We start from the raw sequence: 16,863 nt of genomic DNA, 5'->3' as shown, positions 1-16,863 counted from the left end.
ATTTGAATTTGGATAATCGTAACTTTATTTGAAACATTTCTTTTATTATTTCAGTGACTCATTTTAAAATTTTATGTAACAAATATTCTGTTAATGGAAAATATACCCATACATATAATATTACGCAGTGTGATCGTTAAATTATTTGAATGTGTACATTATATACAATGTATACTGTTGACCTAGAGCATTTCCTTTTAATCGCGATGACAATGCGGTTTTTTGGGATGGTACCGTTTTATGAAAACGATCGTGACCTGCGTCATATGTATTACACGGAACCCATGATGTTTAAATAACTCCGTTATCTTCGTTCTCAGTACAGCACCTCTAGATTTCCAGTAGTACTAGTGTATACGTGCGAATGAGAATGAATGGTCATTCATATATTACGGATAGCAGTGTGCTGCTACTACTACTACTACTATATTGAATGAAACAATATATTACATGAATCAAAGATTTGTTTCAGTGTAAAGAATCGCGAGCTGATAAGATTTATTTATAATTTTAAAAAGACACTTGTACTTCGTTTTAGATAATTCTTTGTTTCAAAGACAAGATTTTAGGTAAAGGTTTTATTAAGGTAAATTTTCTAGAAAATTGTAAATTTGATTTTGAACATACCTATGTGAAATTATGAATTAATTATCCAATTTTTTTGTTATTTATATACTTTTCCAAGACCCGTTAGGTCTTGAAATTGATAACAAGATTTTTTTAACATTTTTATTATATATAAACGAAACATTAGCGTTTAAGGAAATATAAAATGCCAACATTCAAAGCCATTAGTTTTTAAGGTTTTCAAGACTATTAAATATTCACATATATAATAAAATTAACAGTAAAGATAAAATATAAAAAGGCCCTAGGCACAGAAACTGGGTTAACCGATGTGATCAACATTTACGTCACACACATTTTTCTAAGTATAAACTCTATAAATGGTACCATGTTTTCATTTAACAAGGATTTTCTTATTTTAATTCTAAAAATAAGTTGAACGTAATTTTAGATAACGGTAGTGCGCCTGAACAATCACGTATTGGAATTACCTTTTAAGTTAATGTCAATATTTTCTATGTAAAGGAAGTTTGAAAAGTTCGACTTAAGGATAACAGTGACGTCTTTTGTGACGTAGGTGTTACGTCATATTTATCTTATGCTATCGATATTTTAATATTTGTCTACTTCAATGGTATATACGAAGTGGGTTATTTTAGGTTTTTTGTATTGAAAAGGTTTAATCATTGCTATTGTAGTTATGTTCGTTTAGAAAATGTTTGTAGTCGTTTATCGTTTTAAATTTATAAATGTATTAAGCCAATCTTAATTCAACAGCAGTTAAAAATCATAGAAAGTTGTTTTAGTTGCCTTATTTTCTTTTTATTATCGATGCTTATTTCGTTACGGAATTTCGATATGATGTTTTAACAGACAGCTTGGCGTCTCATTCCTTATCGATGTGTATTCGTAATTATGTTTCATAAATGGTTGTAAAAGGCAAATTAAAATGCAGAAATCAACTAAATTTCTTAAATATTTAATACGAACAATCTGAATAATCTTCAGTATTTTGAAGTACTTTTATAAGTAGAGAGCTACTTGAAAGCTATAGTTACATCTACACTATATGCTTTACTTATGTATTCTTGATACTCGTAGGTACAGATTTAAAGCTGACTCGTTATAATCTTTAAATAATATTACCTTGCATGTTACATTCTAACAAAGCGTCTGCACACTCGACGAATATCTTTAACGTGTGACTCGAAAGAATTTGATGAATCGATAATTATGCGACGACGCCGTGCAGTCTGAAGTTTATTACTTGGGACACCTTAAAGAATTTATCGAATTATCAACAGGAAACTCCCTGCTGATATAGCACAGGTGTTCTGTGCCGTGATGGGCGTTCACAGAACTGAAATATGACGTAATTAGTCATCCGGCTACATCACGGAATAGTAAAGTACTCGCTAAAAAGCAGTCTCATGCCTTTAAGTGTGATGCGTAATCACTTTATCATATCGTACGGTACGGTTTAGGTTTTTCTGTCATTTGTTTATTTATTTTTGCAAAATATATTTTTATAACTCGTATAAATATGAATATATGATGTAGAATGAAGATAGACCTAGATATTCTATTATTAAGACGTAAGTATGTTCTTCTTCATGTTGTAATTTCTGGATAATTAGGTATATTTATTTTACGGAAATAATGTATTTTTATTTAGGTTAGGTTATACTTGATTTTATACTTGGTTTATAATACGTTGGCGGACGGACAAATGAGCCACCAGGTGGTAAGTGGTCACCATCGCCCATAGACATTGACACTATAAGAAATGATAACCATTCCTTACATTACACCAATGCGCCACCAACCTTGGGAGCTAATATGTTATCCCTTGTGCCTGTAGTTACACTGGCTCACTCACCGCTTGAAACAGGAACACAACAATACTAAGTATTGCTGTATGGCGGTAGCATATCTGATGAGTAGGTGGTACCTACCCAGAAGGGCTTGCTCAAAGCCCTGCCACCAAGTAAAGTAAATACAATTTTCCTTAAGATTAACATTAATAAACATTTAAACTTAATGTGCGAACAAATATTGAGATATTTATCAAAGTTGATAACATACCGTAACAATGACATGTTCATTTGTATTGTAACCTCACATTAACATATATAAACAAACTACTATGAGTACTTATTTGACCAAAGAACAATATTTTTTTTACACAAATTATAGATATATGTCATATATGTATTAGAACCTCTTTAAAGTTAATCCTTATATACCTAGTATTTTCCCAAACGTTCAAAAATGTTGTAAATACCCAAGTATTTTTCAAGCTTTCAAATAAAACGAAACCCAGCCGGATCTCTTTGCAGCGTAAAACTTAACGTAAACAAAGTCGATCGGAGATCATGTCCCTTCTCATTCATAATTAATACAAGTCTACGCATAAATCAATACTAATTGTTTGTTGATATCATTGATAAGTAGTTTCTTTACTATATTGGTGTGAACTTGATGTAAATCCTGTTACGATTTTGATCGACTCATTTGGTAGTTATTTGAAAAGTATCTACGTCATGGTTTTTATGTTGATACAACTGATTTATTATGAATATGTAAAAAGTGAATAACGGCGCGGAAGGTTTTATCGATGGAAATGTTTTTTTTTTTTTTTTTCCAGTCACGACGTATGATATGCATTCAGCGGGCTATCTATTTATGAATGGTATATTAATTTACTTCCGGTATTTTTTAAATTTTAATATACTTAAATTCTTTCAATTAGAGTTTTTTAAAACGAATTAAAAATATTTAACTGATCATTCTTATTATTCATATATATATTTATTTATATTATATATTTAAGTTCTATAAATAAAGTTCTATAAATAAAAAAATCAATTAATTATAATTGAAAACAAAAATAATAATCGAAGAATCATAGATCTTTTTACACATACATTTTAAACAATCAAACTTGAAATACAAATAGACTTAAATTCATTTAAATAGGTATGAGATAAATTTAATTTATTGAGAGAAAGTAAATAAATACGCCATATAATGGATCCGTCTGACTCAACTGAAATTTTCAGTGACTAACTGCGTTACGAGTTTGTTTAATGAGTCAAATTTGCTATAAAGTAATAACTAGAGGAAATTAAGAGATGAGAGTAGGCAGTAGGATAATAAAAATAAGTCAAATATTTACAAGAGAGCTAGCAATAGTAATTAACCAGAGAATATTATAATAAATTACTTGTTTGTTGTTTTCACTGTGGCGATGTTTTTTAGTTTTAACTGAAATTCAGTCGAATTGATTTAGATATTTAAAGTATGTTATTTTAATTTTTTTACATATTTATGCTCTAGTTTCGTGAGAGAATATGACATATATGACATATGGGCGTCATTGTCCGACTTCACAGTATAAACAATATATTGCATATATAATTTTATGCAGGAAAATTTTTCTTTGCTTATTTACGCGGACGGATATAGCCTACGCTCGTTGTGATCTCCATCAAAAAGTTTCGCTGTAAGAAAATTCTCCAGTCTCAACCCTTGACTACGCGGGCACAGTTGGACCCCAGTATACAGGTGCTTGCAACTGGGTGGGATCGAGACCCGCCCTCCGCCCACCATTGGCCGCCGCGGCACCGCACCTTAGTACCCTGCCGGCTATTCGTCGTCCCGCGCCCCACTGCCGTTACCACGTGCTCGGTGTACACTAGGCTTTATCTTACGCGCCGTCACACCAATTCATTTAGTCGCTCACCCGACACGACGCGTGCGACATCAGTTTTGGGGATGTCAATTGCGATCGACGGTTATGGATTACACTAAGATCCCGTATTTCGCGATGTTTAGACAGGCCGGTACTGTGATAGTCAGAGTCAAAATGGAGGTGCCGGAATCCTTCTGCAAGCCCGAGGCGTGTCCCAGATCGGACTACCCTCAACCAGTGCACAGGCCATCAGGCTGTGAACAATGTTCTAGGACTAGATCAAATAGCCGAAATAGTGACTGTGATAGTGATTTAGTGGACAGATGTCGACCTTACAGAGCGAGTTCAGCGAGAAGCAGTAAGCTTATTTTTTTGAAATATACTAGTTTTAAGTATTCTTCTTTCGAGAAGTGATTATATAAAAGCGACAAGTTCAAATGCAGCCGTCGTTAATAGTTTCTCAAAACCTAAACTGTAAAACTTATATGACCTTTAAGTTATTAAAGTAATAACTTATAACAATAATAATTAATGCAGACGCTTAAAAGTTTTAGTTAACATAACACAATTTATAACTCAAATATTCGGTCGAGATAACCCGACGCACCTATTCTATTTTCCCGTCTCATTATCGCTACTATATCCACGCCTTTGAGCTTACAATATCATTTCGCGCAAAAACGGTCTTATTATGCAATGTTAAACATGAAGATCAGTACTAAATAGCCAGGCTTAAAATGCAATTATACAAGTGTACTGTTACCGCAATGACATATCTAACTAAATGTTTGTATCCTTTAAGAGTCGTACAGTTATGTTTGCGCGTCGGAGGGAGCAGTTTCGTAATTAATAGGTAGGCTTGCCTCTCTATATAGGGCCATGAAATGATTTAAATGTCGTGCTATTAAAATACACATGTACAAGATCTGACTATAACTTGTCACCTTTATTTTACGTTATTACAATTAAACATTAGGTACTTAGGTGAATATATTACGGAAATATGGTGATAGGTTTTAAATTAATCTTAAGATTTTTTGTATTTTAAGTTTAAATTTTTTTGTGTAGCAATAGCTAACAAAAAGTAATACACAGCTTCCGTTAACACTTTACAAGTTTTTATATTTGCTGAACGACGAATATGAAACGAAAATTTAAGTTTTATTTTATTTAACACATTCCATTACTTTCTGGCTGGTATATTATAATAAGGTATTTATCCATCAAATATACGATACGATTAAAAGTAAAGAAAAAAAAATTAACAAATGTATGACATTTTTTTTGCGCAAATATAATTGACGATATCTATATCTTACTTACTAGTTAATAAAACTACAATTGTAAGCTTAATAATTGCATCATTATGCAACAAAAACCACCTATGTATTATAGAAAATTACTAACAAAAAGTGGTAATGACTTTGAACGGTAAGTAAGATACGTATGTGCCTACTTACAATACAGGATTAAGGCTAATTTGCAAATAAGTGTTGTAATGTAATTGTTCTGACTACAATGTTATCTATAATAGATATTAAATAATAATTAAATCGCGCGCGAAATGTAATCCGTTGACACGAAAAAGCAAAGGATCAAAATTGTTCTAGCACTATCCCGGAAGTCCAGTCGATGCATTTCGTAACAAAACTCGATGCAGAAATTAGTGATATTGCAATTTACTTGTTTGTTAAATAAGGCGGTATCATGACCGTTCCTTTTAAAAAACCCATTCTGCATCCGCTATTAAAGAAAAAAATCTTAAAACCTACTTAGGTTTTGTCCCGCGATTGCGGAATACTTTAACTTTTTCATTTTAACTTATTTATGCACGTTCCCATAAATTATGCATGCAACAAAAAGTACAAGTGTTAAATATCTATTTAAATTAAATTATTAGAAGATGTAATATTGAGTGATGGTGAGTATAAAACTATACGCTTACGTGACTAATTGTTATCAATTGAGTGAGCTACAATAAAAATATTTATTTAAAACATAACTCACAAAACTGAGTTATTATCGAGAAAAACTCGTACGTAAAACTAAAGTTTTACGTACGAGACTTAAAAGTCTTCAGATGTAATTTTTCATGTTATGTTCGTTGTCTAGCGAAAATTATAATTATGAAGTATGGAGTAATGATACGAATGGTCGCTCTAGATTTAGCAATTACTATAAAATTAAAAATAATCGAGATTATTATCTCGATTATTTATAAATATATTATTATAATATTTCATGCATTCGTAATTCAATATGTCCGATCTTCCGTCTATTTACAATAATATAAATATTACACGCGTCATTGTTTAGCCGAGTAATGGATTTTGTTTTTTGAAAACTTTTCCATTTTGGTAATTAAAAAACACAAACCGAAAATTACGCACTGTTATTTAAGAACAGATCATAATTGTAATCTGCCATCCAATACATCTTCAAGGCATGTATCCAATTTTTATTTTCTTGTAAAAAAAAGATAAGTACATCCCTTGAAGCAACACAATTCATGTATCTTCAGTTTAAAAAGTTATCAGTAAAATTATGTAATATCAGTGGTTATATCATTAAATTTAATTCGAAGAAAATTTGCGCTTGTTTCGTTAATTTCACGAGGTCAATCGCCGATGGTATAGCGTTATTACCATTTAGAGTGATTTTCATTTAATGAAGTATATATCACCACACACCGTCAGGTAAGCGCCGCCACACGTATTTCGAGTGATAATCGCCCTTATTATGTGCAGTCAAATTTTACGACCGTATCTGTCAACCGTTATACCAATTGACCAACCTACTTTATCAAATCTGTACTAGCGTTGAATGTTAATATTTTGCATTATCTAATAAAAATATTTGTACATATAAATATAATTTTGTGTGCAGCATGAATCTTTGAGTGAATGAGATCGTGAACGATAACGAGCCTGGCTTTGCAAAAGATACAAAAATCATCAATAATTTGACGCGCATCATTTTGTAACAAGCCGCGAAGACTAAACTCGCTGCAAAATTTTGACGCATTTATGTTCAGAATTTACATAATGATTGCGGTGGCGCCGACCGCGTCGAAACCGAACGGTGCAAACTTTTCTCGGTTTTCGAGCCAAAATTCTAGTTAGCGGGCGCGCGATTTCTTTTTAAAAAGGTTAACAAGGTGCTCTCGTTTGGGTCGTTTTTCGTGCCGCGCAGCCTCCTTTTGTGTACGAGCGAGCTGTTAAAAAATAAACGAATTCTTTGTTTCTCGGGTAGTCGGTCCGACCTCCGACGCGGTCCCTACTTTTTTATGCCCCCTTATAACCTGTGTATTACCTACGTGTAGGTATCTACGGTTTTTATGGTCGCTCGGTCAGCTCTTCAATGGGCTAAGGAATTCGATCGAGTCTCCTCTTTGTCCATTTATAGTTTTTTTATAGTTCGTAATTACAGATCCTTAAATGAGCGACTATTGAAAGTTTGTAATTTATTGACAATACAAAACCATTTTTGAGCCTAATTACAGTCTCAAAATTTCATTCTGTGCCGTCATTAGCTAATTAATGTCGCAAAGCAATCGACTTACGCCTCGCATTTACGTAAAGTTATTTAAAATACGGCAAAAAACTGTTTCATTAAATAAAAAAATATATACATATATATTAATGGGCATGTATCCGTATCACACGGTGACTCTACATCTTTTTACGAGCTGACCTGTTATTTTTTTTCTGGTTGAACTTTTGACGGCGGCGGCGGTCTCGCGGTTGCTTGCTTTTGACCGGCGAACTAATAAAATGTTATGATCGTGTGTTTAACGCGTGTTGTGTGTCGGACCTTCCTTTTGACATGATCGTTATTACCCGACTCCGCCTTTGCGGTCGCCTTTTGTGTTCCGACTGTAACAACGTTGTTATTGTGTCAATTAGTTTGATGCCAATACAGCGCCTATAACTAAATCAGTGCTAGTTAATTCTTGACATATATATTGCTGCAATAGAAATTATTTTACGCGAATAGATTTAAATTAGTGAGCGTGATGGTTGATCATGCGGTCTCCTTCAGATCTGAACGAGAGGCGTGATAATCGGGATCCGTTCACAGGGCTTAGTTAAATAATAAGCGGCAAGCACCCTATAACTATAATTTTCTTTTATTTGACCGCCGCGTTCGCCCCGGGCTAAATAACAAATCGCCACAAAACTGGCTAACAAGATGCAAGAATAAAAAAACACGCACACAATTTTACACGGACAACAACCGAGTTAAGCATGTTAAAGTTGTATATGTATAATGTATATATATATTATATTTAATATGTACCTTAAATACTTAAGAAAATAAAAAATCGGGAAGTTATATTTTTTTATATATTATCTCAATAGTATAAAAACTATTATAGTACATATTCAAAACTTTGACTTATTTCAAAAAAAATAATAAATAAACCTGGTTTTTGATATTTTACCGCAACGAGGAAAGATGCAAATACTATGCTCTTTGTAAATCATGAATTCACACGAAAAAATAATAACTCGACCTACGATAGTACGAGTACAAAATAGTGTAAAGATTTGTAACGTTAGTCATGAGACTCGAGACATAACACACATGATTCACACATTGAGTCAAAACACTGAGAGCCATCAGTGAGTAACAACGAAATGCGTGTCGATTATCTAACTGATGCACTTATTTTAAGGTCGATAACTTGTAACGATTATAATTCGTAAGACCATTAAAAGTGTATTAATTTGGCCCGAATTGCGAACGAAAATATGCACTTAGCTTACTCCTAAAAGAAAAGTGGTCCATCCAATGAGAGAGATGTATTTACATTTGCGTTAGAGATGTGCATATCGATTTTATCGATATCGGAAGAATGTCCGGTTGGTTGGCAGCCACCGTTAAATTGTACCGCATTAGTGATTCACAAAAGTTCACCGGACAATTAGCAAAGGCTGTCCACCTCTGGGCCGCGATGTATTTATTCATCGGATGTTCATCGATTACCATAATCGACAGCATCGTGCGTGCCGCATACGGAACAACGGACTCTAGCGTTTTCATTGACGAGATGCATCAAAATAAATTGTTAATTAAATATAAATAAATTGTTAAAATAATGTAATATAAAATCTTATAAATCGATCGTATTCAAATAAAAGATAAAAAAATAAACATTTTGATCATGAGGAATATGCACGCCCATTTATAACAGTTTTTTGTTAAAAATTCATATCAATACTACTGTATTTAAATTCACACTTCTATCGTGTTAAGTTTACAAAACGCCATGATTATGCTTTTGCTAATGCAAGTGAATATGTATGAACTACTATTTCCAATTTCCTAAACTTAACTCTATTTTCAGGATACGTCAACGTCTGTGCAGCGGTGTGCTTGGTCTTACTTGTGGGCGGTCTCTCGCCGCAGTCAACAGCAGCACCGCACAAACGAACCATGGATAGACAGCGCCGCTCTGCGCAGGAGAACAGCCTTTGGGGAAATCCTTGCGACTATGACTCTAATGTGAGTAAGATATGTATTAACACACATCATCGACTAAATCTATTAATCAATCACACAAATCATCGATCAAATCGACTAGCGATATATCGATTCAAATATTTATTTGTAAAATTTGCATTATGAATATATTTACGGTATGAAATAAAATCTATTCGGTTTAATCATGTTATTTTTTGTTTCAGTCAAAATCAGCAAAATATACAGCAAAACTTGCAAAAGATGTCGCATCACAAGCAAGAAATGCTTACGAGTCAACGGCAAAATACAAAGATAAATTCGTAAGTGTTATTTTATATATAAAATAATCATTGTTCCCTTTCATTGATGGATCCAATGCAGTGACGAGACAATCGCAACGTAGTATTCGCGTTCGCATCGTTATGCCCGCCGCGTCGTTCTAAATGAACGGACGCGCGCTGCGACCGACCAATACCAATAAAACTTTGAACTAAGGACATCGGCGCATACCTTGCGAGTTTAATATGATTATATCAGCCTATGAATGAAAGTGTATGTAGTAGCTAGCCGAACAAAAGATGAGATTAAACGTGAAGTTAAAATTGCTAAACGAGAACAAATTATCACATTGTACTTCAAAAAGATTCCCGTGAAATTCATCCATTAACGATTCCTTGCGTGCACGTTTTTAACGTCATTTTCTCACCGCGTCGGATGGCGTGGAAGAGAGATTGCATCGGCTCGGGCGCCGCCGGTTTCGCCTCTGTACGTCCGGCCGCGGCCGCTTCCTCCCTTTTAATTATAATTTCGCACTGCTTTCATACGCTGCCTTCATCGATTCATCACTTTTTGACAATATTTAAATCTTCAAGATACAAATATATATATACATATTCATTATTAACAATAAAGAACACCTATTTATCGCCACCGATGCGCGAATAACCACATTTACATTCAAAGGCCAAACATAACTGAGTTACTAGAAACATTATAAGACAATCTGTCATTCTGCTCCTAAGAATATTATATTTCCGAATCGGAAGTAAGGTGGCCCGATGAACGAGCAATAATGTGATGTCGTTGTCGCGCCACGAATCATTTATGGATGACCTTCTACTATCTTATTTATTTGTGGTATCGAACGAAACGATAGTTGAATACATTTCGATTTCAATTGATAATGATAAAAATATGTTGACTGTAAAGCAGTCAATGGAAATGGAACAATGAGTCGGTTTCGAGTGAATTCATCCAGTAGTGGTGTGTGGCGTTGGTGTATGAAGTATGGTGGCATTTGTAATAGGCTCGCCGGTCGTAACGACGGCGACGTCCTGTCCGCTCGCTGCTGCCTCCCCGTCGTAAAATGACATTATCGACGCACAGTAGCCGGAACGAAGTACAGGACGGTGCGCATACGTATCGAATACTGATTGCGCATTAATATTGCGCGACACACCTGCCCGATGATTTTTTTCTGTCTCTCCCCTTAATGTCGGTCATTCGTTACTAATGTATCATATTTATTGCGGGTTAGACAAAGCTTGAGCTCGATGAACTGCCATTGTTAACGCTACAAGGACGTTTACTTGCTCTTTGTTTCGGCTTGGCATTTTCCTTCGCAATTGAATCTCGAATCAGTTAGATTAACACTGGAACAAAGAAATAATAAACACAAAAAAGCTTGTCGACTGAGTGGAATCTTGTGACATATAAAACGCAATACCCAAATTACTCGCGCTATCATATCTGTCGTCAACCCATTCCTTATAAATAACTGGCCGCGCTGTACCGAGAACGCAATAACAAATTCAACGAACCCTACCGGTACTGTGTGACTCCGCACCGGCCACCGTGTGAATGTGCTACAACATTCGTGCTTTTGGACCGTACCGGTGTCAAATTATCGCATCATATTTTGACTTTAAAACTGCTTAGATATCCATCAAAAAATGTTCACATTCTTCACTTTAAAAAAGCAATGTGTATCGTGATAACTCGATCCTCATACAGACTCGAACATGTCCATGTGTGAGGCTTATCGTGTCGTAATGTCGTTCGATATTATATAAACATTGAATTATACATCACATTACATACAATATGTACATACTTAGTGCGATAGCGTTGTTCACACGGGCGACAGGCTGTCTGCGGCGGTGGATGCGTGTGAGAACGTGTGCTGTAAATATATGTGCCGCGTATGTGTGGGTGCATGTTTATTTGATAAGCTTCCGATGTTTCGAGCTAGATATCCGGATGCTATGTCGTCAAATTTCTAGCTGATGCCCACCCACGGTATGTTCGTATGCAGACATAGCAGTTTTAAAGCCATATGACTAGGACTCGACTATGGGAATATAACATTCCTTAGTTATCTTTGCCGAATCTCCATCATATCAGGTTATGTTCCGGACTATATATTTTATTAAAAATATAATTTAATTACCACATTCTCGTTATTTTAATACAGACAAAAAATAAAACTTTGTCCTTTGGTCATACAAGATAACTTCATATGACATTAATTTATGATCTTAGCTATCTTCTATTTTTATCACTTTAAGAATTTATTTTATTTAAATATTTCACATTCTAATTAAAACAAAATGTATGCAACGTCAAACATTTGCAATTAACTGAAAAACTATGTGTAAGCGAATAACGACGAGGTTTCGGATATGGAGCGCTAGACCGGACGAACACCTGCGTTTTGTTATTATGAACTTACTTTAGTGCAACAACAAATTCCATTTCTACTCTACATTAATTTAAGTTTACTCAAATACTCAAATTACATTACCCAAAATTTAAAGTAAATATACGTATAAAATACAAGTATAATAATTCTACTGAATATAATATCGATAAAAATCTGTGCGGCTGCTCATTTTATCTCCCCTTAATGTACTTTTGGATTTTGGAAAAAGCTCGTTAAATTGCTCATCGATGTTTAGAAACTTTCAATTGAATTTTTATTGCATCAAAACACAGATAAGATTGTTGTACAATACGGTTTTCGGAAGTTTGTCATGATTTGGAAATATTTAATTAGCTGCATTGTTGAGCAACAATATTTCAACCAAATCAGTGCCTATTGGGAAGGACAGTCAATTTCTATCAAATCGGTTGCATCTGCCGTCAATTGTTTGGTTGATGTCGCTTTTGCAACTTTATTGCGAAAATTTTAAGGTTTAAAATTCAATAATTAATCGTTAGTCACGTATGTTCTAGACATAGTGTCAAATTTTTATTTCGAAACGGTTTTGTTACGTGACATGTTGGTAGAAGCGGCGGTCAGACATCGCATTTCAATCTCATCTTTCATATGACCTTGACAGACCCATAAAATTGATAGCTGATCACATAGCTACTACTGGTACAGATAAACACATTGCTTCCTATTCCGAATTAGCGTATACTTGTATAATATAATATAGTAAAAAAACGTACCTTTAATATTGTGATGGATAAGAAGCAGTAATGTTGTTTGACATCAAGATGACCACTGCAAGTATCTTCATTCCGAACTTATTTATACCGACTGCAATAGAGGAAACAGCGACACATCTCATCTTCCGTTCAATCTTCTTTTTCCATGAAAGTCAATCAACGCTACGTACTAACTAGTACATCTATTTTTATCGTTCAAAGAAATCAACGGGACCCGTAGCGTGACAAAGCTGATTCATACTTGCTGCAGAGACTATGTTTTTGAGCTTCCATGGATAAAACGATTTAAAGAAATCTAAATTAACTTTCTTATATATAAACACAATAAAACTTTGTTCTTTTTTCTTTAAATCCTTTTATCAACTTAACGAATAACTTCTGGGACAAATCTGTATGAAAAAATATCATTAGTAATTTTTTTGTTTTTTAATAATTTTGGATTGATTACTAGAAATCAAATAGAATAATCGAAAAATCAAATGTTATTATAATTGTTAAGCTATGTAATGAATTATAAAAATCATTGTGCTTCAATAAATTGACGATCTTACTCAATAATTTATCTATTGTTACAGGCATTAAAGCTTCACAGTTACCCAAGTTTCGACGAACTATTGACAGTTTGGAGCAGTGATGACTGGCTTCGAAATTTCACCTGGTTCCCTGAAGAAGGCCTGCCCAAAGAGAAAGTACTTTATCAGGCTATGCCTGCCGAGTATATGGATAAATTGATGGTGAGCTACTTCAAATATTTAATGTGTCACTCTTCTTCGAGTCTTTAAAAAAAACATTTTAACTAACATTTCAAAGAGTTTATAAGGAAAGTAATGTTGTTATCTGAAACGCTTGTCTCGTTAAGATAATGACGGTTACTTAACAAAGTCGATCTGATTGTTTTATAATCGAAGGGCGGCGAATTCGCTGATGCCAAAAACGTGCATCCGTATAAGTTTTTCAATCGATTTCAAAGAATCGACATCGTCGGTGGCACTCATTGTTGTCAGCCGACTGTCGTTTACGTGAGAACACAATGGTTTTGCAATGTGGACGGTTTAATCTCATGTAATCGATGAATTTGGATTGATGCCGAGATTTGAGTAATGCGACTAATAAAACCAATCAACGAATATAAATATATAATAACAATCGATCAATATTAATTGTACATATTATGACGGTAGACTGTGTTACATTATGTATAAATTATCTTATAAATATATTATATGTATATTGAGACTTTATATAAGAACAGCATATTCACAATATTCTCTTATTTAACAGCCACACTTCTTTGTAATTGTAATTTAAGTATCTGTATAACAATTTGCAGAGACCCTGAGATTCAATAAAGCCGAACCTATTAGGACTAGGGCATTTTCTACTGATACGATCAGACAATTTAATATATATTTTTTTATTGTCCACAGAAAAAAATCGACCAAGTGTTACCGTCGATGTTCAAAGGATTGAAAATGGTAGTTGCAGGGTTGTACTCTATATCCAAGGAGGGTCTTAATGATGATATCTTCTCAGATGCGAGCATGAAACATAACATAACTGAGAGCATGCACAACGTGCGAGCTGTTCTTTGTTTGTTCGATGTAAGTTATTTGAAAAGCAAGGCAAATTACTTAAAACACTTTAAATAAACTAAAAATTTGCAATAATAACGATATTTAGAAATTCATACTTGTGTTAGAAACTTGTTCATATTATGTTAAACAAACATATCAATTTTACTTCTAAAATAAAACAACAAAATTGTACAAAGACATTATTAAAGTGACTTTTTTTTTGCAGGAAATAATGAGATCGCGTAACTTGGAGATTATGCCCTTACCGGATTCTGAAATCCCGGACATGAAGAATGTGGATAAACTCTCCTATGCGTTACTCGTTTACCGAGACACTCTTAACTATTTGGAGTACCTCGCCCAAGTTTTCCAGACGATGTACGACATGGACCCGGATAAAGCTGATTGAGGCCAGAAACATCGGTTGTGTTAACTAAACTTGACTTCGCTGTAACTAGCGAAAAACTGCCCCATTTCACCCGAATTTTTGGGCTATCTACTTAATTTAATTATTGGTGCTTTTATTTATGACTTAGACGTAATTTATTTTACGTAGATAATGCTCTTCATTTGTCAGTACCGCCTTATTATATAAGACCGTCTAGATACATATTATGTTTGTGGCTTTCTGACGAATTGTATTGTGATGATTTATGTGCTAAATCAGTATTTAATGTTGTGAGTAGTATATTTATTAATGTGTTTTCGTGTAAGTTATTTTTGTCTCAAGACGGTCTTATCTTATGCGCGTACTCGCCCTTATTCGTTGATCCAGTACAATGAATCTCGTAGTTCAATTGTTTGCACTTTTGGCTGTTGATAGTAGAAAATGTCTTTGCCATTACATTGCCATTTCGGTCTAGAGTGAATTAGTTCCTTTTTATAATATATATATATATATATTTTTGTAAATAGCTACGAATTTAATATTTATTTTTTGTATCAGGCAGCTTAACATTCGAAATTTTCCGATATCCTAGTCAAGGTGTTAACTTATTTATTTCTCGATTGTTCTATGTAATTAGTAACGGTATTATGAGACAATTAGTATTAAACCATTCCATCAAACTCTGTTGATGTCGATGTATTAGCAAATTATTTAGTTAATGTGTCAGTGGCTGGTTCATAACGACAATATCTCTTTGACTTGTGATTGCGGTCGTGGCTGCGATAATTGATTGTAATTATTACATTTTATTATCTAGTTTCATTACTTTAATTCGATACTTTGTTAACTATTTATATTCCTGTTACAGAGATCCAATGAAATATGACTAGCTTTAATAGAGCGGTTAATTATATTATTGTAAAGTACAGATCCACTGTATTTATGACTTAATCATTATTTGTATAGTTCAAATAGTATTTATATCTATGCAAACATTATTGCTATGTTTGTGATATTAAATTATTATTACATTTAAGATTTGACTGTTTTATTTACCTTCAAACTATACTCAAGCCTATCGTCTATTATTACATATAATACAAAATATATATCTTGTTCCTTAAGCCTGAAAATTAACTGTGATCCTTAAAAAACAATTTATTCCTTTCAAATTTATAAAAATTGAGATTATGAAGATTTTTTTTCAACAGTTTTAATCAAACCAAAAACAAAATGAAATTTATATTATTCTGTATACAAACTATCCCCTACGACTTTTGATTGGCTAATGTTTCTTTTTAGAAACAGCGTAGACTTTTCGGTTCTCAAACATAAAAAGAAACGAACAATTTAATATTTTTATAATATAAATAGTAGGTATAAGAAATACCATGTAAATAATAATTTGAACTGAAATTGAATAAAAGCATTTATTTAATAAATAAAGCGAAATATATTTCTTAATATAAACAAACTCGCTTTAAACTTATAGTTCGATAATATATGAATAAAAAGTTTCTCAACAAGAAGGTTCGTCTATTAGAAACAAAAATACTTGTCGGTAGAGCTTTGTCCAAGCCGGCCTGGGTGGTAACCAACTTATCAAAAATTTAACCACCGAACAAAAATACTTAATATTATTGTGTTCGGACTTGAAGGGTAAATGAGCATTTATAAGGACACAACTAACACATTAGCGATACTGGCGGCTGGTGTTCACA

General features: G+C 33.5%; 1 protein-coding gene across 1 annotated transcript; it reads left to right on the top strand.

The window, feature by feature from the left end:
* The first annotated feature begins 4,286 nt into the window (after positions 1-4,286).
* Positions 4,287-16,120, top strand: LOC125066919. Its single transcript, XM_047675244.1, has 6 exons — positions 4,287-4,619; positions 9,612-9,769; positions 9,952-10,047; positions 13,756-13,914; positions 14,608-14,781; positions 14,981-16,120. The coding sequence occupies exons 1-6, from the start codon at positions 4,367-4,369 to the stop codon at positions 15,161-15,163; spliced, it is 1,023 nt and encodes a 340-aa protein (XP_047531200.1). The 5' UTR covers positions 4,287-4,366; the 3' UTR covers positions 15,164-16,120.
* Positions 16,121-16,863: the final 743 nt, after the last annotated feature.

Source organism: Vanessa atalanta, chromosome 10 (genome assembly GCF_905147765.1).
Source record: "Vanessa atalanta chromosome 10, ilVanAtal1.2, whole genome shotgun sequence".
In the NCBI taxonomy this organism is placed as follows: domain Eukaryota; kingdom Metazoa; phylum Arthropoda; class Insecta; order Lepidoptera; family Nymphalidae; genus Vanessa; species Vanessa atalanta.
The sequence above is the reverse complement of the archived record's forward strand: the minus strand, read 5'-3'. Positions and strand labels throughout refer to the sequence as shown.